The 22,957-nt window shown below is 48.7% G+C and overlaps 4 protein-coding genes across 12 annotated transcripts in view; 2 read left to right on the forward strand and 2 right to left on the reverse strand.

Moving 5' to 3' along the window:
• On the forward strand, positions 1–9,513 carry PIGB (phosphatidylinositol glycan anchor biosynthesis class B). Of its 4 annotated transcripts, none has more exons than XM_039339948.1 (11): positions 1–2,600; positions 2,680–2,797; positions 3,520–3,624; positions 3,763–3,893; positions 4,255–4,395; positions 4,674–4,725; positions 5,397–5,608; positions 5,883–5,947; positions 6,402–6,615; positions 7,035–7,106; positions 9,069–9,513. In XM_039339948.1, the coding sequence occupies exons 1-11, from the start codon at positions 2,368–2,370 to the stop codon at positions 9,085–9,087; spliced, it is 1,362 nt and encodes a 453-aa protein (XP_039195882.1). In that variant the 5' UTR covers positions 1–2,367; the 3' UTR covers positions 9,088–9,513. The 4 variants fall into 4 exon arrangements, with proteins under 4 accessions (XP_039195882.1, XP_039195881.1, XP_039195883.1 ...); XM_039339946.1 differs by having other exon boundaries at positions 13–2,600; positions 6,926–7,106; XM_039339947.1 differs by lacking the exon at positions 4,674–4,725 and having other exon boundaries at positions 12–2,600; positions 5,549–5,608; positions 6,926–7,106.
• CCPG1 (cell cycle progression 1) lies at positions 9,387–20,764 on the reverse strand. 5 transcript variants are annotated; one of them, XM_039339941.1, is made up of 10 exons: positions 20,699–20,764; positions 19,477–19,546; positions 17,964–18,087; positions 17,320–17,399; positions 16,504–16,711; positions 13,876–14,118; positions 12,725–12,796; positions 12,012–12,157; positions 10,241–11,661; positions 9,387–9,925 (listed from the first exon to the last, which is right to left on the reverse strand). In XM_039339941.1, exons 2-10 carry the CDS (start codon positions 19,534–19,536, stop codon positions 9,781–9,783), a joined length of 2,499 nt encoding a protein of 832 aa, XP_039195875.1. In that variant the 5' UTR covers positions 19,537–19,546; positions 20,699–20,764; the 3' UTR covers positions 9,387–9,780. The 5 variants fall into 5 exon arrangements, with proteins under 5 accessions (XP_039195875.1, XP_039195877.1, XP_039195874.1 ...); XM_039339943.1 differs by lacking the exon at positions 20,699–20,764 and adding an exon at positions 19,916–19,980 and having other exon boundaries at positions 12,012–12,130; XM_039339940.1 differs by lacking the exon at positions 20,699–20,764 and adding an exon at positions 19,916–19,980.
• CUNH15orf65 (chromosome unknown C15orf65 homolog) lies at positions 20,169–20,513 on the forward strand. Its single transcript, XM_039339953.1, has one exon. The coding sequence runs from the start codon at positions 20,201–20,203 to the stop codon at positions 20,480–20,482; it is 282 nt and encodes a 93-aa protein (XP_039195887.1). The 5' UTR covers positions 20,169–20,200; the 3' UTR covers positions 20,483–20,513.
• The window catches only part of DNAAF4 (dynein axonemal assembly factor 4), a 7,493-nt gene continuing 5,062 nt past the window's right edge, over positions 20,527–22,957 (reverse strand). For both annotated transcript variants that reach the window (XM_039339952.1, XM_039339951.1), the window contains exons 7-9: positions 22,483–22,636; positions 21,667–21,772; positions 20,527–20,812 (exon numbers count right to left, since the gene is read on the reverse strand). In XM_039339952.1, coding sequence (XP_039195886.1) covers positions 20,712–20,812; positions 21,667–21,772; positions 22,483–22,636 — 361 coding nt within the window. In that variant the 3' untranslated portion in view covers positions 20,527–20,711. The remainder of the gene's footprint in view (positions 20,813–21,666; positions 21,773–22,482; positions 22,637–22,957) is intronic.

Here is a 22,957-nt window from a genome sequence, read left to right on the forward strand (position 1 = left end):
TCCTAACTCAATACTTTTTGCACAGACTCAGTAGCACTTTCTTCCCACTGGCTGACTGAGTTACCACATGACTCTTCCTGCTTATGAATATTCCAACATTTGCCATCCTGTTTGGGCAGTCTGTAGAATGAACTTTGGAATCTGCTACCACAAAATGCGGCACTGGCCTCAAAAATCAGTGAGACCATTTTGAGGAAGTCCGGAGGACCAATGACTCGTAGCGAGGCTGCTTTTGTGGGACATCTGGTGGGAGCAGTGGGCTTTCTTGAGTAATTGGTGGACACCATGGAAACAGACTGGGCAAGATGGGCCAGGCCCTATTCCTATGAATCAGCATAGATGGATATTCGAGGTTCACCAATGGTCTCAGGACAGCCAAACAGCAGCACAGCCTCCACCTTGGAATGCAAGTCATTTTCTCCTAATGAGACGTGTATTGCTGAATCAAGGCAACTGCAGCCAAACCACTTTTTAAAGCAAAGGTGCTTTAAATGCTGCCGAAGCTCAGAAGACTGAGTGACCCCTGCTTCTGCCATTCAAGCTGTCAGGGCCTTGTTTTGCTGTGCCAGCCTTGCCATGTTTACCTCAAGGGGATTCCTGCTGTCTGCATCCTAGAGTGTGCAGAGTTGATTAGCTGAAAGTCAACCTGCAGGATGACCGGATGGAAATATTTCCTGCAGCTTGTCAACCATTGCATTTGTTCTGGAACAGCAGGAAACCAAGATTATCCAAGAAGGGCTCAGTGTCTGAGAACATGAGTAGCACATACCTGCTTGGAAAGAGGTCCTGGCAGGTCTGGGTTTGGGAGTAGAAGTGGCTGGAGGCTCTAGAAATAGACTGGATGCTCAAGGGTTCTGGCAACAGGCAAGCCAGCTGGCTGGCTATTATCCTCCAGCTATCCTCAGCTGACAGTCATGTGGCTGGCTGATCAAGTGATACCACTTAGGACCATGTTTTTTACTTCCAGGGAAATGGGCACAGCTCAGCCCCTGGCTGGAGCCCCTTGCAGCAACATCTGTTAAAGGGCTCTTCAGCAGAGAGTGGGGGCCCTCCTTGCCATTCCCAGCTCTCCTTTATACTGGTGGAAGTATCAGGTGAGATGGAATTGCTGAGCCGAGGGCTAGGAAAAAGCTATTTTTTGCCCCAACCAGCCCAGAGAAGTTGGTCTTGCAGGCCAGTAGTGACTCCAACCTGGAAGGTAGCATGAAGCAGCAACATCACTGTATCCAATCACAGGTGGAACAATCGTCTTTCTAGAAGCAGAAGCCCCTTTTGCTCCATTCAGAGGGGAATATTTTGTAGGGGCCTGCAGTTGCTGACTATGGGTTTGGTAGTCTTTTGGAGGGCGGGCGGGCTGGCTGGCAACCAAACCTCGGCCCTTTTGTGTGGTTTGCCCCAGTTGGTTGTTCCCTACTTCAGCCCATTCCAGATCCAGGACTGCAAAGAGAAGAGAGCCATAAGCCCTGGATCCAGCTTTCCTCCTGCAAAGATTACAGCTTGGACCCCTGTGCAAGACGCACGGTTTGCACAAGAGCATCTCCGCTGTGGCTGCCTCCAGGTGTGGCTGGGCGGGTGTTAAATTTTCCCTGCGGGCTGCATGTTTAGGACTACTGACAGGTAGCAGGATTAGTTACCCATGGGCGATTTCATGTGATTTAAAAGAATAATTTCCTTATCAGGTAATAAATGCGGGATAATAAAATAAATGACACTCGACTATGAACATAAAATTCTGTAATTTCTGCTCCTGTTATGTAGTTAGTCATAGACAAGGAAAACGGGGTTTTCCCCGAAAGCGAAAGTGGCAGAGCCACGGGAAAAGGAAGACCCGCGCCCAACATTTCCATTTCCCAGCAATTTATTACGTGTCCACGTCCAAGAAGAGAAAAGGCGCCTCCTGAGCGTCCTGGCACTTAACGATACGCGCCCGACTCCGTTCGGCTTACAGGATGAGATCGCAGCATCCACCCAAAGGCCACCTTGGCAGGAAGGAGGCCCGCCCAAGGGAAAGCTTGCGTTCCGCCCGGAAGCGCCGGACTACAAGTCCCAGGGGCCCGGCGAGGGGGCATGGCCTCGTTTCTCCCCCGGGAGCGGGCTGCTCTTGCAGCTTCGGGGGGGACGCCCCTAGGCAGGCGGCGTGGGGGCCTTTCCGGGCGGCGGCGGCGACGGTTCGCAGTCGGAGAGGGCGCGCAGACGGGCGGCCTCCTTCCGGAGCGGCTCGGCGCTGTAGATGCCGCCGCCCACGCCCAGCACGAACACCACCACTAGGCGCACCAGCGGCTCCGACCCACGCATGGCTGCGACTGTTGCCTTCCTGTTGCTGCGCAGGCGCGCGGAACCGTCTTCCGCGCCTGCGCCCTCCCGTCCATGGTGGTCGCTATGGAGCCGGTTGCAAGAACGCCTGCCGGGAGGCCTCGCAGGCGGAAGTTGGGGCAGCGGGAGGGGCGGGAGGAGCAGCGGGCGGCCGGTGCCGCGCCCGCACGGGGGCTCCTCGCGCTAAGCCTGGCGGTGCGGCTGGCCTGCTGCTTCTCGGTGCGGACCAGCTTCGTCCCGGACGAGTACTGGCAGTCGCTGGAGGTGGCGCACCGGGCGGCCTTCGGGTATCCTGGGACGGCGGGAGTGGGCGGCGGGAGGGCCCTTCTGCCCATCCCTCCGGTGGAGTCCTTAACGGCGCGCCAGATACGGGAGCCTGACCTGGGAGTGGGCCGAGGGCCTGCGCAGCCCTCTCTACCCGCTGCTCTTCGCCGGCCTCTTCAAGGTGCTGCAGCTGCTGGGCAAGGACGAGGCACCGCTACTGGTGAGGGGCCGCGCCGGGTGGGTGAGGGGGGGTGGGCTGCCTTCTTCCCTCTCCCTCCCCCGGGAGCAGCTGGTGGGCTGCCAAAGCTTGAGAAGAGGAGGTCCAGTTGCCTTTTGAAAAAGCACATATGAAACAACTGATCTGGATGACCGAGAATCTCCAGGGACAAAAGGAAATGGCGTCTTCTCTCCTAATTTCTACTTTAAAAGCCCATTCCCCAGGCACGGTCCAAAGTCAGCCATTTGGCTGCCAAATTCTTGCTCTTTGGGGGTTTGCTTCTCGGGGTTCCCCATCATGATGCTCACCCCAAAAAGCCTAATTAGGTCAGGCCCCCCTGGGCGTGTGTTGCCAAGGGAAGCTGCCCACCATTTCAAAAGCTGTCTGAGGTAAGCATTAGAATGTCACACCCGTGCTTGGTGGGTGGGCAACAGCTTTTTAGCATCCTTAGATGTAAGGCTTTTAGCAGAAAACAGTTGAGTTCAAACTACAGTCTAACAAAAGTGTTTGACTTAAAAGCGCATGGCCAGTCTGAAAAATCCCAAATGGTGATACTGAAAATGTCTATGTCAATAAAATCTTTGCTGGTTTTGGTTTTCCTGGTTTAAATGTAGTTTTGGAGGCTTTCTGTTTCAATGTTCACTTGCATTTTAGTGAAATATCAGATTTCTCTTTGGAAAGAAGCAAAAATTATCTCCACGCTCTTGTGTCTCATTTTCTAACAGATTTGGCTCCCTAGGGTTTTCCAGGCAGTTCTGGCAGCATTTGCAGATGTGAAGTTATATTCCTTGGCAAAGCGGCTGGATCACTTTGAGACGGCCAAATGGGTGGTGAGTCTCGGTTTCTCCCTTCAGTCTGCCAGCCACCCAGTGGTGGGAGATCTCTGCTGGCAGACTTCAAGGCAAAAGAATTTGCTATGGCTGAGCCCCCCCCATCACACACCTACTCTTCTTTGGCTTTGTTCCCAGTACTTTTGCCAGTTGTGTTCTTGGTTTACATGGTACTGCTGTACCAGGACCCTCACCAACACTATGGAAGCGGTTCTCACCATCTTTGCTCTTTGCTACTATCCCATGGAAGGCACCAAAATGGAGAGCAGGTGAAAAACTTTGTACCATGGGATGGGAGGGGGGTGTCAGACAAATAGATAAGCTGAAACTTGTTAGTAAACCTTTAAACTTAAAGGTCATTGTTATTCTCAGGCAAAGTTTTCTTGTGCTTGGCTGGTTTCCCAACATGTTTTCTTCAGAAAATTTCTGATTTTCCTAAGTTTTTTTCAGCCTTGAGTTCAAGGACCCTGCACCTTCCTATTTTCCTCCTCCCTTTTGTAAAATGGATGAATGCTGTAACTCCATGTACCCGTACATTTGAGTAAACACTAGGGCTTTATTATGGCTGGGTGCCCATCTTGGTGTCTTTCCTGTAGCTGTTCTGAAGTTTCCCATCTGCCACCTTTCCAGCCGCTACTACCTAGCCCTGGTTGCGCTGGCGTGCATCGTTCGCCCAACAGCTTCCATTCTGTGGGCTCCGCTGCTGCTTTGGCACTTTGAAAAGGAGTCCAACAAGAGGCGCCTCTTCTGGGGTGCTTGCCTTCCAGTGGGGTAAGTAGGTCTTTACTGTATTTCGTTAAAATCACCACAGTGAACATCTTGCCTTTTAAACAGTGTTCAACAACACAGAAATGAAAGGAAGCATTGTTGAACTCCAGGAACTGCTGTGCTTGGAATGGTGGATGGGAAAGAGCAGAGCAAAGAAGTTGTCTGTGGCCGGGTGCGGGAAATAATATATGGGCCATCTAGGGCCTCATGAGGGGGAAGATCCTGGGCAGGAGAGAACCTGTTGTTTTGCCATGGAACTCTTGCTTTTCTTTTTTTAACAGACTAATTGCTTTGGGAGGTTCGTTAGTAGTTGACAGGATATTTTTTGGCAAGGTAAGCTGGTGTCATCAGATGCCTCCAAGGATTGCTGCTGAATCTTGAACCCCCTCACAGCCTTTCTCTGAGCTCTGCTCTTCTTACAGCCTATAAGATGGGCACTGGGCCACCAGTCTCGTCTTACTTTCCTGTGTCTGTCCCAGTGTCTCTCCCCTTTTATCTGTACCCATTTTCAAATGGGGAAGGCGCTGGGCTTACAGGAGATATTGGTGAAAGACTTGAGCCCAGGTCGTTTTTAGGATTAGACAAATGCAGGGTGGAGGTTGCAGGCCCTCCCCTTCATATGATTCCTAGCTCTTTTCCAATGGTGTAACTGTGTGCAGGTGGTGGTGGTGTAGGTGTCGGATAAAGTGGTTGCATCAGTGTTGCCAGCCCTTGCCAGACAAAGCAAATTGTCTTCTAGTCCAGGCTTGAGACTGTGCAACATGTTGAGCTTGATAGTTGGCACTTATTTGCCTTCGTCCAACTTCCCAGCCAAGCTTAGAGCGCTGCCAAGCTGGCCATCTCCCATGCAAGCTCTAATCAGACCTGACCCTTACTTTTTTCGCTCTGGAAAAGGGAGACCTGGGTTGATGTGGCTCCTGAATGTTCTCTCAAGGGATGCAGGGAAAATTTGCAGGCATTCCTCTTATGGGGCAACCTGACTGTTCCTTTTCTCGTTCCTGCAGTGGGTTGTAGTTCCCCTCAACTTTCTGAAATTCAACGTTCTGCATGAGCTGGCCACCTTCTACGGATCCCATTCCTGGCACTGGTATTTCACCCAGGGCCTGCCGGCGATCCTTGGTCCTCACCTGCCTTTTTTCCTCCATGGTTGTTTCAGTGCCCCGAGGAAGCATCGTGTGTTCTTGGTTGTTGTGCTTTGGACTGTGACAGCCTACAGGTACCCCATGTTCCTGTTCTGAGATTAAGGCTTGTTTCATGCCCTTGCTCTTGTTGCCGCTTGGGATTAAGGCTTTACTGCCCTGCCCTACCCAGCCCTGCCGAAGGTAGCTTAATCAGCTTGCCCTTAATCAGCCAAGCAAAGGGGAGCCTCTAGGCAGGATGGAGCCTTCCAGGTTTTCTGAGGAAGTGACGTCTTGGACTTAATTACTCAGGTAAAAGTTGGGGGGGGGGGAGGCGTGTCCATGATGGCCTTCCCTGTCCATTTCTTACAGCGTTCTTCGTCACAAAGAATTCCGATTTATCTATTCCATCCTACCCATCTGTATGCTCTTCTGTGGTAAGCACTTTGACTTGACGGATATCATACTCTTTTGGGAAGTCCCACTCTCCTTTTCCAAAGAGTAGTCAGCTGTTGTACAATGCCAGTCCTGGTAAGATGTTCTGTAAAAATGGCAGGTGCCCATCCCATGCATTGTGGCAGCGGTAGCCATCTGCCCAGAAGCCAAAGCCACTTTCCCCTACTTGAGACGTTTTCTACCATATTTTCTTGATATTTTGGTAGTTGAACAGGTTGCCTTATTCATTCAAGTAATTCACATCTTGAAGTGACAGCAACTTCAAGGGTTTGCATTGTGTGTGGCCCCTATTCTTTCAGGCAATTATTTGCCATCTAAGAAATGACCACACCAATGCTGTCTTTCTCCTGGTCCAGCACCATTTAGCAAATTCTCTTGAGCAGTGCTTTGGATGATGTCTACACTCTGGCCCTCCTGACTAGCTCATTTCCGTAGGGCATTCTCTGGCTCAACTGAAGAGAAGGTGGAGAAGGGCTGCCGTTTCTTTCTTGCTGAGCTCCAGCCTGCTTCTTGCCCTCTACACTGGTTTGGTCCATCAGCGTGGCACTCTTGATGTGATGGTCTACCTCCGGGAGCTCTGCAACCCTCTGGCCCGAGAACAGACATCCATTCTCCTGCTAATGCCCTGTCATTCAACTCCTTTATACAGGTAAGGGCCAAGGTTCTTGTCTACCAGAGAACCTATCTCTCCCTACACCGAAATGGCATTTCCCAAGGCTGAGAGATAGGACCATGTTCAGGAGGCAGTCCACCTTGCATTTTTATTTCAAGGCAGGTGAATCTGTTGCCTTGCAGACATAGTCCCTTTGGACATAGACATGCATGTCTCATCTCTGTCCCCAACCCTTTTGATGTTTTTTTTTTTAACACAAACAAAAGCAGGCACGGCAGAGGAGCCAGCTCCCCTTCTCAACCATTGTGGGGTGTTTTTTTTGTTTGTTTGTTTGTTTTGTTCCTAGCCATATTCACTGTCCACTGCAAATAAGATTTCTTCAGTGCCCTCCAGATTTGATGGGAAGAAGCAACTATCTGGATGAAGCTGACTTATTTTACTCTCACCCCCTCCAGTGGCTCAACAACGAGTTTCCTAATGCTACGCAACTACCTTCCCATTTGGTCTTCTTCAATGTACTTGAGCAGGTAAGGAAGCCTGAGTCTCCTGATCAGCAGGGCCTCACTGCCAAAGGTGGCCTGTATGTTCTGACATGTCTAAGGATGTAAAGTCTGTGTAAGGAGATGCATTGTGGTTGAGGCGCCACCGCTCCCTGTCTCCCTTCACAAGTTGTGTTGGATGTCCTAATAATAGCACATGATAATGTTAGTCTCCTTTAGAATAAGCTAGACTACTGGCATCCCTACTCTCAGCCAGGTTGGTATGAGCATTGCCAGCTCATTTTAGCACTCAGTCTTTTGTCATATAGCTGCAGGGGTATTGAATGACTCATAGAAGAGAAACTCTGCTGTAATGGCTTGTCTGCAGTAAAACAAAATTATCTTCAATATCCTAGTTTTTCTATAGCGGAGACCAAAATAATACACAGAAGCCTCTTCCCCCCAATCATAAATGCAACTAAATTAGTTATTACTAATTATTTACTTAATGATTTAGTAATAATGATTACTAATTATTATTTGTAATTACTACAGAGCTATTACTAGAAACCAACATGGGTTTGTCAAAAACTGATCATGCCGGACAAACCTTATAGCCTCCTTTGAAAAAGTGATTAAATCAGTGGACCAACGAAATGCTCTGGATACGGTATACTTGGACTTCAGGAAGCCATTTGATAAAGTAGACCACAGTCTATTTCTTGGTAGGATAGAAAAATACGGGATAGATAGCATCACCACCAAATGGATTCGCAATTGGCTGACCAACCACACTGGAACTACAGTTACAGTGAAGGAAGCATGCAGTTGGGGTGCCCCAAGATTCCATCTTAGGCCTCATATTCCTCAATATCTTCATAAATGATTTAGATATGACGATAAAGGGGGAATTCACCAAATTTGCAGCCAATACCAAGCTGGGGGAAATAAAAACACTTTAGAAGATAGGCTCAAGATCCAGAAGGACCATGACAGATTTAAACACTGTGACCTATCCAACAAAATGCAATTCAAAGGTGAGAAAAGTAAGATTTTACACTTTGGGAAGAAAAATTAAATGCACAGATATAGAATAGGTTAGGGTTACTGGCTCAACAGCAGTAACTGACTACCACCAAGTATGAACCAGCTGTGTGCTGCAGTTGCCAAAAAAGCCAATGCAATCCTAGGCTGCATCAACAGAGAGATAGTAGCAAGATGACATGAAGTGTTAGTACCGATTTATACTTCACTGATAAGACCACACTTGGAGTACTGTGTCCAGTTTTAGTCACAATACAAAAATGATGTTGATACTAGAAAGTGTAGAGAAGAGCAACAAAGAAACTCGAGAACAAAACATGACGAATGGCTGCAGGAACTGAGTATGTCTAATCTAACAATGAGAAGGACTGTGGGTAACTTGATAGCGAACTTCCAATAGTTGAGGCTGCTTCATTCGCCAAAGCACCCGAAGGCAGGGCAAGAAGTAATGGATAGGAACTTATAAAAGAGAGATCCAGCCTAGAACTAAGGAGAAATTTCCTGGTAGAACAATCAGTGGAACAGAAGTTGCCTCCAGAAGTTGTGGGTGCTCTATCACTAGAGGCTTTCAAGAAGGGAGTGGACAGCCATTTGTCCATAATGGTATAGGGTCTCCTGCTGGAGCAGAAGGTTGAGGTAAAAAGCCTACAAGGTCCCTTCCAACTCAGTTATACTGTTATACTGTTAAAGTGAACTGGCTCTTTTACTTCATCAACCACATTCCAGGTGCTTTGCAGGATATGACTTTGCTCCGATTGATGGGGGGAGGGGAGAGTACCATTTTCTTTCAAAATGAGTTTTTGCCCTTCATTTTTCATTGGTGCATATAATGGGTAATAACTAAGATTAGGGGAAAGGAGGCAATCTACTAATCTTGTTGCAGCTTCCCAAGCAAGTTGCTTATTGAATGAACATTTTTCAAAGTAGATGCAATCTATGTAATCTTTAACTGTATTTTAATTACAGGAAATATCATCATTTCTGATTTCAAACAGATATGTAAAAGGTGCCATATTCTTTCATACCCATCTGCCTCAAGGACGTGTTGGAAGCCACATTTATGTGTTCAAAAAATTATTTTGAAGATTGACCAAACTGATTTAAGGGATGGGGGATGGGGCTGATGCGAGAGAAGCAACAAAGCAGCGACCCCTGATCTGAAGTATGGGTCTGAAGTCTGGCTCTGGAGAGGCGGAAGGTACCAGTGCTTTTGTTTAGCAAAGGCGGCCTTGCGTGACCCTTCTGCTAAGGTTTCGGATCTGCTCAGACTACATGCATAGACAGTTTGGAACCACCTTTTTATTATTTTTTTTACAATGTACAGATGTGCAGATTTAAAAGCAAGATGATCAGAAAGACCATGCAACAAATCCCATCATGATCAGAGTAATTAAACGGCTATCAAGATGTGCTTTTGGAACATGAGATGAAATCTGTACCATATCTTTTAGTAGAACCAAGTACCAACAAGTGCAAAAAAGCTTAGTCTACAACTTGTCTAAAGCTACTGCTTATCCTGCTTATTTATTGTAATAGTAGAAAGCAGCCAAATTAATTAAGGCTTCCCAAGGCAGGATGAAGTATGGAGATGAAGCCAGTGGATTTTTGTGCCCTGGTGAAAGCTCTCACGGGCCAATCGTGGAGGCTTTTTGCCAGCCTGCAGGGCTCCTTCACCTGTTCAGTACTTGGAGTCAAAAGGGAGCCGCCCCACTTCAATCTCCAGGTTTGCTGTGTGCCTCCCATTGCTCCGGCCCTGCTTTTGCCATCGGCCTTCCCTCTTAGAGCGCTGCTGGTGCTTTGGAACTTGTCTTTCCTGCTGAGGGCTGTGGGAGAACATGAAAGAGGGGGGCTTATTGGGATGGTGTGCGGAAAGAGGGAAAGCAAGTGGAAGCCTCAACTCCTTGTCAAAGGAGCATACTAGCTTGAAAGGAATACTGTGGAAGTCCCTAATCTTTTAATATTCTGACACTACTGTTTGATAGGGCAAAGAAATTGGCCAACAGGCCAATATTGCTTGTAACTTGTGCAGGGATTCCCTTTTCACCTCTTGGCTGGAGAGAAGCCTTCCTAGCATCGCTAGGATCCCCGTTCTCACCCCCAGTGTGCAGCCCTCTCCTCCCTCCAGATTTTGCACTTACCTGGATCCACACAGAGGTATCTGGTTATAATGAAAGTAGTACTGGTATATATATTTGTCCAAGTCTTCGAATGCTCTGTCACTGACTCTCTGGTATTCTTCCATGTCTTCAAGATAGTTTTTTACATCATTGACAAAATCTGAGAACAGCATCTGATCATGAATAAAGACACCGTTATGGAAAAAGCTGCTGATGAAAATTTCTAGTTCTCGCCAATGATGAAAGTTCTTTACTTCTTGCTGCAAATATTTATGCATTAATTGATTAAATTCATCAGCCCGAATAGGATCCAGGACTTTGTTAAAGAGGCTAATAAATTCTTGGTGGGCACAGTCAAAAATGCTAGAACATCCTTTTAGGATGGTCTGGTGTTTTGGGCTACCAGTAGGGCCCTTGGGACACTGTCCGGAAGTCGTGTCTATGGATAATGGCGAGGGGGGCTGGGTGTCCTCAGCCTGTCTCCTATGGCCGAAATGCCTTTGGCTTCCTGGAGCCTGGTGCTGGGCCGGCTTTGCAGGACCTTCACGGGAACCGTCCCTCTGATGCATCCTCCTCCCTTTTCTGTTAGTCTCATATCTTCTGTCGCTAGACCTTTCCTTCTCTCTTCCATCAAAGATATTTTTTGTTGTGTCCTTAAAATGTCTAAAGGTAGACTTGACAGAATCTGAGAACTTTCTCAGGTTCTCTTTCACAGCTTCTTTGGCCTGCTTGATTTTCTCTTTATGGTGGCGTACAAATTCCTTGGTAGAATTCTTCATTGCATCAAATGTTTCTTTTACAGAACCGAAAAAGGTTGCTTTTGGCTTGGCTTTACTTTGGCTTCCTCCTTTCCCAGCTGGTTTCTGGGCTTTTTCTGCGCCCTGTTGCTTCTCTGCATGATCTTTAACTTCAATGTACAGCTTCTCCCACAAATCTGACCGCTGCTGTTCAAAGCTAAGCTTCTTCTCCAGTTCAATCAACATTCTTCGCAGAGTTTCTATCTCTCGGCTCTCACGCGAACCAGCCTCTGCCATCAGTGGCCCTTGCTCAGCACTCAGTTTTTCCAACGTTTCCCGAAGTGCTGCTGTCACTTGACGCTCTTTATCGAGCTCCCTTCTCAGCATCTGAGCTTCAGCCAGTAGAGTCTCCTTTTGTTTCATAAAGCTCTGCATTTTGTGTTTTTCCTCTTCCAAATGTGTTTTGAGTTTTTGGTTTTCAGTCACAACCAGCGAATCCGGGCCAGGGCCTTTGCTTTCCAAATGTCTTACTTGTTCCCTCAGCTTCCTCAGCTCTTCCTGTAGCAATGCCAAGGTTTTTTCCTCCCTCTGTAAAGACTCCCTCAAATGCTGATTTTCTGAAGCAAGGTGATGTTTCTGGGATTCAAAGGACTTCTTCTCCATCTGCGTTTCAAGCCAGCACTTTGCAAGACCCTCCTTCAGAGACTGGGGGGAAAAAAGCACACAGGTTGCATAGAAGGAAAAAGAGATTGTGCTCCTAGCTAACAGGACAATTTAGCAGCAGCAGAATTAGAATAGAAAGCATTCCTCCAGAGGAAGGGCACGAGGTGCAAGGAAGTTCAACTCTGCACTTTGTGTTTTGATGTGGGCAAGTTTTTGGCTTCACTTTTTGCCTCAGACTTAGTGACTGGTGGCTTTGCAGCTCAATGAAGGACATCAAATATGCATTGTGTTTTTGCCTACTTGAACTGACAAAGCTGCAAAACGTTGTAAGGGGGGGGGGGTAAATGTTCAGGGCTGAGATATTTTTGATCTGCAGGGAACATTCTCCTTACCCCACACAGTGTTTTACTTCCTTCTTGTTGGCATTGCAAAAGATCCCCCTTCATATCATTCAGTTTGTCTTCATGAGTCTTCTCCACCAATTCCTGCTGTTTTTGAATCTGAACTGTACCTTGAAACATAAAATTTTCTTTTTTATCTGACAAGAAAAATGGGAAGTTAGGCAGTTTATTATTTATTATCTAATTTTATTTTATAAAGTGAACTATTATCTGGGATTGAAATGCTCAGCTTTAATAAAATGAAAGGTTGATACTGTTAAAACCACAGATTGTATACTATGAGTGCACAGGTGCAATGGGAATATCCATCACCTGCTTAACACCTATTTTGAAAAGAGTGAACTGAGTGAGGAGGGGGGCAAGCCTACACCAGCCCTCTTTGGAACAGTGGTTGCACCGAGCTGTATCAACCTGGAGAGGAATGGGAAATGTCAGTGACTCATAGCCACGTTCAGCCGGTACTTGTAGTTAAGGCATCAATGCCTCAACAAATAGAAAAGACGGCCCCATGTCAAAGGAGCAACAGCAAAGACACTTAGGAAAGGCAGCACTGAGGAAAGGTAGAAGGTGCAAAACTGACCTTAGGCCAGGCAACATTGTCCCAGGAAAAAGGTCAGTTAAAGGTTACCTTGCAGAGTAAAAACAAAAACAAGCACATCTGGCAAAGATGGTTTACAGCAGCACATTTCATTCATGTCTCTTACCTTCAAATTTCCCTAAAGACAAAAGCAGATGGATATCAGCATTATTCTGATGGTAAGTGTAATGTTTTCTCCCTGAGAATTTGGGACAACCAGAAACCAATAAACAATTGATTGATTCCGCTTTGCTGCTTCATTCTGAGTTGATTCTGAGCCAGTTCATTACAAAACCAAATTTTTGCCCGTAATTTGGGTTCCCATCTAAGGGAAAATTCTGGAGGATATTTGTGTTTTTCAGCTGGTTTGTTTATAGTAATTATGTGACTTGGCCTGGAGTACCCAAGTATATCACCCAAGGATTTTCCTGCAACACACAAAATGCTATATCTGAGGAACACAGGCTCCTGTTGTGTAAAGTCTTCCTCTGCAGAAGGGAATTTCCCACAAGCTCGCGTGGGACTGGAAGTAGATTCCCTCCACTGCAGCTAGCTATAATCCTTATTTTATTTCTGGGCACGGAGCAGGAGGTTAGAAGTGTTAGATTTTGCACGAGTCCTCTGAAAAGTCATTGCCTGATTGGTCACTGCAGAAATTGCCTACTTTTGCCCAATGGATCTCCCATATTTTCCTCCCAGAAGGGATTATTCCACAAGAGGCAGTCCCTGGCTCAAGCCCATGACTCGGCTGTGGAGGACTCGAGCTTGGAATCTCCACGTGCTAAGCGTTACCTAAAACTATCCTCATCAGGCCTTTGCTCACTTAGGAAAAAATGCAGTTTTTTCCCAGCAGTTCTGATTTTGAATTGTATTTATTCCTTTATAACCTACCTTTCCTGCAGGACAGCGTATGCCCTAGACCAGAGGTCCCCGACCTTTTGGGCATCAGGGACAGGTTCCGTGGAGAGGTTTTCCCGCGGACTGGAGAGGGCATGGTTTCATGCATTCCGCTGATGGGGCTTTGCTTGTTTGCGCGGCCCAATTTCTGGTGTGCCGCGGCCCGGGGGCTGGGGACCTCTGTCCTAGACTCTCCTGTTTTGCCCCACAGAACCCACCCCTGCGAGGCTCTGGCCTCAGTGACTGGCCCCAAATCCCCCAGGAAGCAGCAGCCTTGCATTTTTCAGCCTAGGATGGGCTGTGTGAGGCCGACAAGAGTTCTCAGCATTTCCAAAGCTTAGGGCTCCCGTTTTGCCCCTTAAAATACTCCGCCGCACTCACCATAGAAATGTCCAAAGCCCATGCTGACCGCAATCACCAAGGCAAGGATAATGCATCGGTTCAGGCTGCTGTTCAGCAGGTGCTTGGCCTGCTTGACTTCTAGGTCATGAGGTGGCAGGCCTTCCTCGGACTCTGAGCTGGAGAGAAGCCTCTTCTTTGCCCGCCGGCGCCTCAGAGTGGGGCTGCAGCCATGACTGGTTTCATCACTGCTGGATTCCTCTCCACTTGGCTGCAGTGGAAAAACTGGGCAGCAAATGCAAGCAGTGAACAAAACAACTCTGGGATTCCCAAGCAACAGGCCAGAAAGGGGGCCTGCCTAGGCCAGGCGCTTCCACCCCCCTCCCCTCCATGCTCCATGCCACTCTTCTGCCCACCGGCGCCTTCCCTTGTTCTCCAGAGCATTCCGCAGAGGAATCTCTATACTTGCTGGGGCCAGCCATCAAGCAGACATCTGAAACTCTCTATGCCTGCTTTGCTTTGAGGGTTGTGTCCATGCAGACTTTCTGGGATTGAATCCTTGGCAGATCCTGTACTGGCCAGTCATATCACATTGGAGCTATTTTATAAATAAAACCTTGGCCTTCAACAGAAGGGGCAAGCCTTTGATCCCTTTGAATGCAGCTCTTTTTCAACAAGCTGCTGTTGCGCCAGATGCAGGGTAAATATAGTTCAGAAATCAACTGGCCTTTGGGTCCCATGAATTCCAGAGACCACTGCCAGCTGAGGGCATGGCAAGGCCAAACGTTCTGATTGGAGCCAAAGCAACAGGACCAAAACTTACGCCAAGACTTAATCTGGTCAGAGAGCTGGTTAGAGAAGCTTCTCCCTCTTGCACGAGTGGTCAGGTGTGGGGAAACCCTCCCATGAATCTGCCTCCTGGTTCCGTTCTCTGCCTGTGGGCAAAAGGCCACCAAGGGCTCCCTATTGTTAGGGGCTGGGAAGGGCGTCTCTGTCTCCAGCCAAGAAAGCTGGGCCTCATCTTCAAGGGACAGCAGGCCAGCACAAGAAACCTCATTATCTAGGTAAGTCTTCATACTATGCACAGGATTTTGTTAAGCACATCACACTTGAAAAATTGCATGCTTATACATGTGCGCAGACACACGCACAATGACACGGTAAACAGAAACCAAAAGCATGAAATTGACTAAATTTAAGGCTGTGAAATGGTACAAGTGTCTCTGTCAGTCTTGCAACAGGAAGGGGGAATGCATTTTCTTATACTGATCTGGGATTTCTGAATTGAGGTTTATGTTAGTCTTTTAATTTGCCCCAAACTCTTGACTGTTTTCATGCTCATCTTTAAGGTAAGGCTGCTCAAAGAGCCCTGGCTTCTCTCTTCTGGAGGGGCCTTTTTTTCTACCACCTCCCCCCCCACCCCCACGAATTCTTCCCTATAAGGGAGTGGTGGGGAAATGCAACCTCTGCTTCAAAAGCATGAAAGCACGCCCCAGCTCCGGTCAAAATGCCAGGCCGGATGTCGGCTCCTTACCCCATCCACTCAACCACCACAGGACCACCATCCAAAGCTGCTCCAACCAATCGGCTTTTGTATACAAAACAGAAGGAAAAGATTTTTAACCTCCAACCAAGAGGATGCAGCAAAGGGCCAAACCCAGAGCACCAGCATTGGGAAGGACCCTGCCTCCTTCGAGCCCTGCCTGTTCAGACTCCAACCACCACCAAAGGGGCACAGCTCATGTGCCTTGACTTAGGCCTGGCTATGAAAGAAACAGCAGCTGCTTGTTTGTAAGACCCCAGAGATTCCAGACTATGATTCTCATCACCCTGTTTTCAATTAACCTAACTGACTGGCAGTTAGTCTGCATCTCCTCCCAGAAGAGGTTGAAGAGAAAGAAAAGTTATTCTAATGCCAGAGATGGCTTGACTTAAGACACCCACTTCTCAGATAGACTGTGATTAGAAGAGATCATCTATTTGAGAGGTTATAGACCAGAAAGCAACTCTAAACTTAGAAAGAGAATCAAGCTTAATCTGAGGCTAAATATTAACTCAACACAACAGCTCTAAATAAGAGCTTAGAAATACTCCTGTATGCTCCATCTTGCTTCCCAATAGAGGTTAATAAAAATCCCCAATTACCTTTATTTTAAATGAAAAAGGTGAGTGTCCCATAACAAAGATTCCCCTCTACCTCTGTAGAGCAGCATTCTTTGTCAGAAGCGGCAAGGAGACTGGGACTGACTCTTCCAGACAAAGCCTCTCGATAGCCCACAACCAGATTAACGCAGCTAAGAAATCCTGAAGAAGACCTAGCCCTACTTAATTGGAGAGGGGAGTTTCTAATTTATGGCATAATATCTTTCAGGGCGTTCAAGTGATTAAACAGAGAGCCAGACGAAGCCTACACTCAACAATATAATGATACAGGAGGGAGATTTTTTTTTTTTAAAAAAAAAAGAGTCCTAACAACAGGATCCAAAAACATGAGCTATTTTGAATGCTCAAAAGAGTTATGGCAAAAACTAGTTTCCCATTCTTAGTCAAAACAATTCAAGGACATACTCAACTTTGGGGGAAATGTTTGAGGCAAATGTATTGCCTTCAGGACATTCTACGTTTCCACAGAATGCTGCCCGCTTTCAAGAGACAAAGAACTGTACATACCTGTTTCTGGCTGGCAAAAGGTATACTGGCTGCTAGAAGAGGAACCCATGTAGAAATTTTCTGAGGTCTGACCTTCCTCCTCTCCCGAGGCAGCTTCTTCCTGGCTTCCAACTTCTTCCACCTTCGGCACCTCCAGAGTCACAATATCTGAATCATCACTTACTGCTCCCACGCAGGAAGTTTCATCCAGCATTTTTTCTTTCTCATCCTTGGATATAATGTTAAATGAGCAGCATTTTATTACTAACTTGAAAAATTAAATTTATAACTTTTTGCGAGGCTAACTCAGAATCTATACACAGATGGCCTGGCTTCTACAGCTTGCTCACTGATGTACAACAGTCGTCGGTTGGGAGAGAAAGCTCTGAACATGGGGCTTCTGAGGCCCAGCAAGCTGAAGAGACAACACCCGTATCAGGACTGGGTAAGACCTATTCTGAAGAAGGGGCAGCACAGCTTTCCTGCACACCATTTCCATAGGTGACAACTTCCTGACTACCTTTATCTCCTATGGCCCCAGGACTGCAGCTTTCTCCTGGCGGGAAGCCTCCAGAAATGTTGACCAGCCTCTTGCAGGGAAATCCCAGCAGAGAATAACATCGGTACCCAACATGCCTTAATTTAGGGCACATTCACAGGGACACTCCTCTAGCAAGGTCAGAACCTTCTGTCATCAGAACAGGCAACACAGCAGGGACAGAAAGATCAACTAGGTCTCCTCCGTTGGCGCAAGCTCTGCCAAAGAGGCACCTGCGATATTTCACCTTTCTGCTGACAGCTACCATTGTACGAGCCCTTTATTGAATCATGACTTACTCCAGGAACTAGCTTGCTGGGCTCCATGCGGGGCTGGCTTGTAGTGTTCATTGGTGCCCCATCACCCTGGCCAAAGTCAGCTGCAGGAGGAAAGGATGAAGACACACAAGGTTGCACACAGAACTCTCCCAGAACCCTTTTTCATGCACATCTCTGCTCTTGAACACACTCACGCTGTTCAGGCCAATCTAAGTATATCACAGCTTTCCCCTGCAAAACCTGAACCAGACAGCATCAGTTATATGGCATAAATGTCCACTGTACCCATTACACAAGAATCTGGCCATGGGAACCACAACAGCTTGGGAATGATACTACTAATGAAACTTTATCTCTAAGGCTGATATAGTTCCAGTCACAAACTAGTGACTGGAAAACTGGCCTGCTTTAGTGTTCCTAATGCTTCCCATTGCCATCCCACCAGCCTGTTTATGCTCCACACAGGGAAGATCATTACAAAGCTTATCCTCAAATACCCAAGTCAAAACAAAGCTTCCCATTTCATCCCTGACCATCCGAACCTCAAGTCTCTTCTCGATCCATGCAGCCAGAGATCTCTCAGTTGGCTCAGCAATCGTCTCGTGCAATTCCCAGAAGCCCTTTGGCCCAAATGAGAATGCTGCCCAGCCTGTGTCCAGCCTCACCTTGCAGACCGGCAGCCTGCTGCTGCTGGTCTTCTGCTTGTGTTGGAGACAGAAATTCCTCGGAGGCCAGTTCCTCGTGGCCACTTGCGCTATCAGAGTCTGGTGGTGCTGCTTCAACGTTGCCCTAAAACACAAACACGCTCACTGGAGATTGAATTGGAAGCTCCAGAAAGAGTCCCCTGATATTCTACAACCGCATTGGAACCTAAGAGCAGGGATGGGCAACTAGCAGTCCTCCACAAGCAGGTGCATTCTTACCAACTGTGCTGTTTGCTCCCCAAATAAATGTGGGAAGATGGGAGGCCTCTGGGAAACAAAACACTCTCATGCCACCTCCCAAACTTTGCTTGATGTAGCAGCAGAGCCTTCTCGGGCCACAGGAGGGCGAGGGTCTGGAAGTGGCGTGCAGATAAGGATAGAGTGCAGGGAATGCCCGCTGCAGCTCTCATTGGCCTTCGTCAGCCACTGCCTGTTTTCAGTGGTTATTCTGTCTTTCTGAGTAAAGGCCTGGGCCTGACTTATACCAGGGGTGGGTGGGTGGGGGGCTTATCCTCACTTTTTGAAATTGGGGGAGGTGGACTGCTTTAAGCCAACACAGTCATGCCACCTTCAAGCATCCTGAAACCCTGGGCTACAGGTGAATTTTTCACCACCAGGAATCTTGGAAATGAATTCCAGATGGCTTTCCTGCTCTATCTGAAAACCAGAGAACATATCTGGTGCCAGGACTCAGAGGAACTGTTCTTCCTCTCTTTTATCTTTTACTACCGGTAGGAAATGCAAGTAGCTTCCCACCACCCCTCCTCGTAAGGTCTGGCTTGCTTTGGTTCCTGAAACCAAATCCAAACCTTGCTTTGTGTGGCAGACTCCTCCAATGCGGATTGTGCTGTTCTGTTCGAGGGGCCTCCCAGGGGTTCTGCCCTTCGGAAGCTCTGACGCAAGCAGCTCCTAGGTCCCACGGAAGAGCTTCTCCAGTGAGGGGCTTCTTCCAAAACCCCTGAGAGAAGTGGGCCAAAGATACCAGGGATTTTAAGTGGACTTTAATGGGAACGCTCAAGAAGGCCAACAGTGGGGCCATGATTTGCCTCTTGCTGTGATGGGGTTGCTTCCAGGTCAGCTGTGCTCAAGCACCTTTCCAGAAAGATCAGGGCCCGAAAGGCAAAGGGCCCTTCTTTAGCGCGAGGCCCCCCAGTTCGACTGGCAGCCTCTCGGTGCTCATCTTCCGCTTCAACAGACCTCATGGAAGCAGGTGGGGCGGAGAGAGACACGGTGGGAAAAATCCGGCTGTCTTTAAGCCATGGGAAGTTTGAAGAGGTCCAGCCAGCCACACACGAGCAGGAGGAACCGACTCTCCCTGTGAAGTTCTGCTGCAACCGTCCGCTCCCCGAACGGAGCTCTCCTGGCCTGCTTGGCCCGAGGGGCGCCTCGCCAGAGGGCCCGGCGCGCTCTCCTCCGAGACGCCCCCGAAGCCAAGCACGGAAAGGCAGCCCCGGCCCCGAAGTCTGCCCGGTACCTCATGGTTGATGACCGTCCAGCCGCAGGACGAATCGCTGTCGCTGGAAATTTCTGACATTTTCAAGGAGCTGGAAAGAAAACGAGACGAGACGCTCTTCAGCTCCCGGGCTTCTTTCGCTGCCAGGAACAGAAACTGGGCGGCCTTCCGGCCGAGATCTCCGCCTCGTCCTCTTCGGCCGCCTAACCCGGGCCGAGACCCCCGCTGCGGGAGGGAACGCGGACCGGAGGGATGCAAGGGTCGGATCAGGGAGGCCGCCCCCTCCCCTCCCCTCCCCAAGCCGGCTCAGCTTCGGGCCCGGGGCGGCCCTCGGTGGTCAGCAGCGGTGCTCCGCCCCGCCAGCCCTCCCTGTGCGAAAAGAGCACCACCCGCGCTTGGCGGGGCATGCCGGCTAGGAAGACGCGGGGTCCGAGCCACTCAGGGGATGCGACCGACCTACCTGGTGGAGCGGCGCAGCAACCGGCCGCCTCCCCCGCTTCTCCAGAACAACAACCAGGGACCGGAAAGGCGACTCCGCTGCGCCTGCGCCTCCCGCGAGGCGTCCGCCGGGAAGCGTAGTCCTCCTCCGCCCGGCGCTGCGGCAGGCTGGCCGCTGCGGGACTACACGCCCCAGGGGGGAGCGCGGCCGAGGGCGGGCGGACCCGCGCATCAACAAAGGGCGGGGCCCGGCCGTTGCCCTGGCGACGCGGGTGGGAGCTCGCCGCAAAGGCCGCCGCCGGGTTAGATGGCCGCCGGGGGAGACAGGGCGCTGCGCGCCCCCGGTGCCAACCCGGTCTTCACGTGCCTGACGGACGCGCGGTCGCTGCTGACGGGCACGCGCTTGAGCGCGGCGGTACCGCTCCTCTACAAGACCACCGCGAGCGAGTACGGCGCCCTGCGGCCCATCTCGGCCACGGCGCCTTGCCGCTTCTGCCCGCGAGAGAGCGCTTTCACCGCCCGCCTGGCCGCCGCCGGGCCGCCGCAGCACAACGGGATCAACACGGGTGCCGACCGCTCGCCGGTGTAGTCGCCACCCACCTCCCGCGCGCCCCGCCAGGGAGAAGCTGGAGAGACGAAGGAAGCAGCGGCGACTTTATTGGGCACAGGAGCATCCCCCCCTCCCCCTTACGGAGCGTCTTCCAGCCCTTCTGCTCTGCGAGCGAGGCTCCAGCCGAGGAGGAGGAGGAGGAGGAGGAGGAGGAGGAGGAGGACATCCAGTACAAAATAAACCTTCTAAACTTGCCAGGAGAATTTTTCTACTCATTGCCTTGAATTATGCGCCGAATCTTCTCCACATCCTGTTCTATATTTTTATTCGTAGGCTCAATCTTGAGAGCAGCGAGATAATCTTGAAGGCCTAGAGTAATAATTAGCACCCATAATTTGTCTCTGAAGCCACATACCATGTCCTACAGATAATGTACATTTATGTAATAGCATTAACAGCCTCCCACAAAATAGCTTTACACCTAGGTAAGCCTAGAGGATCAGGGTCCAAAACACAACTCCTCAGACACCGAGTACCAGGGCTTCCCGGCCTGTTAATATAGGAAATCAGTAGGATATGTGAAGTTTAGTAAAATGCAAGTAATTTAATCTAAATACAAAACACCAACCCCATCTCCACAATTAGCATTTTATAAATGATTGCAAAATCATAAGCTAGAATCCCAAATCACACTTCACAAATAACAATGAAGAATGTGAATGTGCCAAGCTATATTGGTGGTGATGGTTTTTGAAAAATAGCTACTGTGATTAATATCTTTTGGCATACGCCATATGGAACTTTTGTACATTGTTCTCCCAGACTAAACAAGAACAATACAACTGACAAGAAGAGCCTAACGAGATAGGAGAAGAAAGGATACAGGATAGTAGAAATTATAAAAGACTGATGCAAGAAAGCTGTTGAACAAGTTCTTAATGAAGCTTAGCAGGCAACAGATTCATGCAGGACTGGACTTGGAAAAGGAAAGAATTTGAAGTTTGACAGGAACAGATGTTCTGAGCCTAAAAAATAAGATTTCCCCCCCCCCTCGATTTCCCATAAACGCAAATATTTTAGGTAAATATTTTTAGTACAGTAGCTCATTTCTATTGGTTTCAAGAAGCACTGCGTTTAAACCTGCATAATCCTTTTTGTAAGGAGAAAATGACAGCAATATAATGGAACACAAAAGTAAAGGCATTTTGCCTTTCTAAAGGTACCTTCAGTATACAATTCCAATTCACAGAATGCTGTGCCACGCCTCAGGTGAGCTTTCAATCTTGCCTGGGCATTGTTGGAAACAGGAGGGCTGAGCAAATCCAAGGCCTGGCAAAATAAAATATACAGATGGAGTGTGAGCTAACCTGTCTTTGATTGTAAGTGTATCATTTAGGTCAGTGATGGAGAACTGTTTAGAGACCAAGTGTCCAAAACGGCCTTGCCCCTGCCCCGCCCCTGCTTCTCTTGCCTGCAGGGCCACCCACTGCCTCCACGGCCCACTACAGATCGCCCAGGAGGCCCAGCAGTGTTGTGGCCACGCCCTCTGTCTGCGCCCTGCAGCATCATCTGCATGTGATGGGGTGCGAGGGCGGATTCTTGTCCCCACTGCCCAGCTGCCACATCCTTGGCTGCGCTGCTCCATGCAGGCTGTGCCCAGGGTGACTCTCCTTGGGGGGGGGGGCTGCTGGTGGGGGGGGCTACGGGGGTGGCGGGGCTGGGGTGACGGCATGCATGCCCACAGAGAGGGCTCTGAGTGCCGCCTCTGGCACACGTGCCATAGATTCGCCACCACTGATTTAGGTCTTTTCTATCTGTTCAAGAGCACAACTATATCCTCTTTAAAAGCAACCTTGAGTGGAAGCTTTGTAAGTGGCTCCCTTGATACAAAAGGCACCCTCTAAATTTAAGTGGATTTTATCTCAGGTGGGAACCATGCCTTCCCTGCCAGCTCTGATGGGGTGGGCTGATGTGACCAAAGAAAGGGGATCCCCAGATAGTGTGATCCTATGCTACAAAGGGCTATAAAGGTCAAATACCTGAGAGGAATCCTCAATTGCTTTATGTAGATTTCTCAGCCTCAGGTGGCAAGCAGCTCGATTCAAATATAAGATTGGTATCTTATTATTAATATGAATTGCCAAGTTGTAAGCATTGACGGCAGCCAGATAGTTACCAGTTTCAAACATTTTGCTAAAAAAAAGATCCATGTGAACAAATGAATAGCTCCTGCATTTCCAACAGGGCTTAAAACTTTGGCATCTTTACTAAAGGACCATAAACTGATTATGTCAACTGCCCACTTATTTAGTAAGAGCTGAACATATATACAGGCTTTGTGACTCAGCAAATGTATTTTTTTACTTATTGACAGCATACTACACACACTGCTGATTCCGTAAGGTTTATAAGAAACTGAAAGAGAAGTCTTAAAATCAAACAAACAATAACCTAACCATCTTATCTTGGTATGCATATATGACACACACATTTCATTATAATTAATGAAAAGCC

Source organism: Crotalus tigris, unplaced genomic scaffold (genome assembly GCF_016545835.1).
Source record: "Crotalus tigris isolate CLP2741 ecotype Arizona unplaced genomic scaffold, ASM1654583v1 scf7180000017741.1442986301:2390832, whole genome shotgun sequence".
In the NCBI taxonomy this organism is placed as follows: domain Eukaryota; kingdom Metazoa; phylum Chordata; class Lepidosauria; order Squamata; family Viperidae; genus Crotalus; species Crotalus tigris.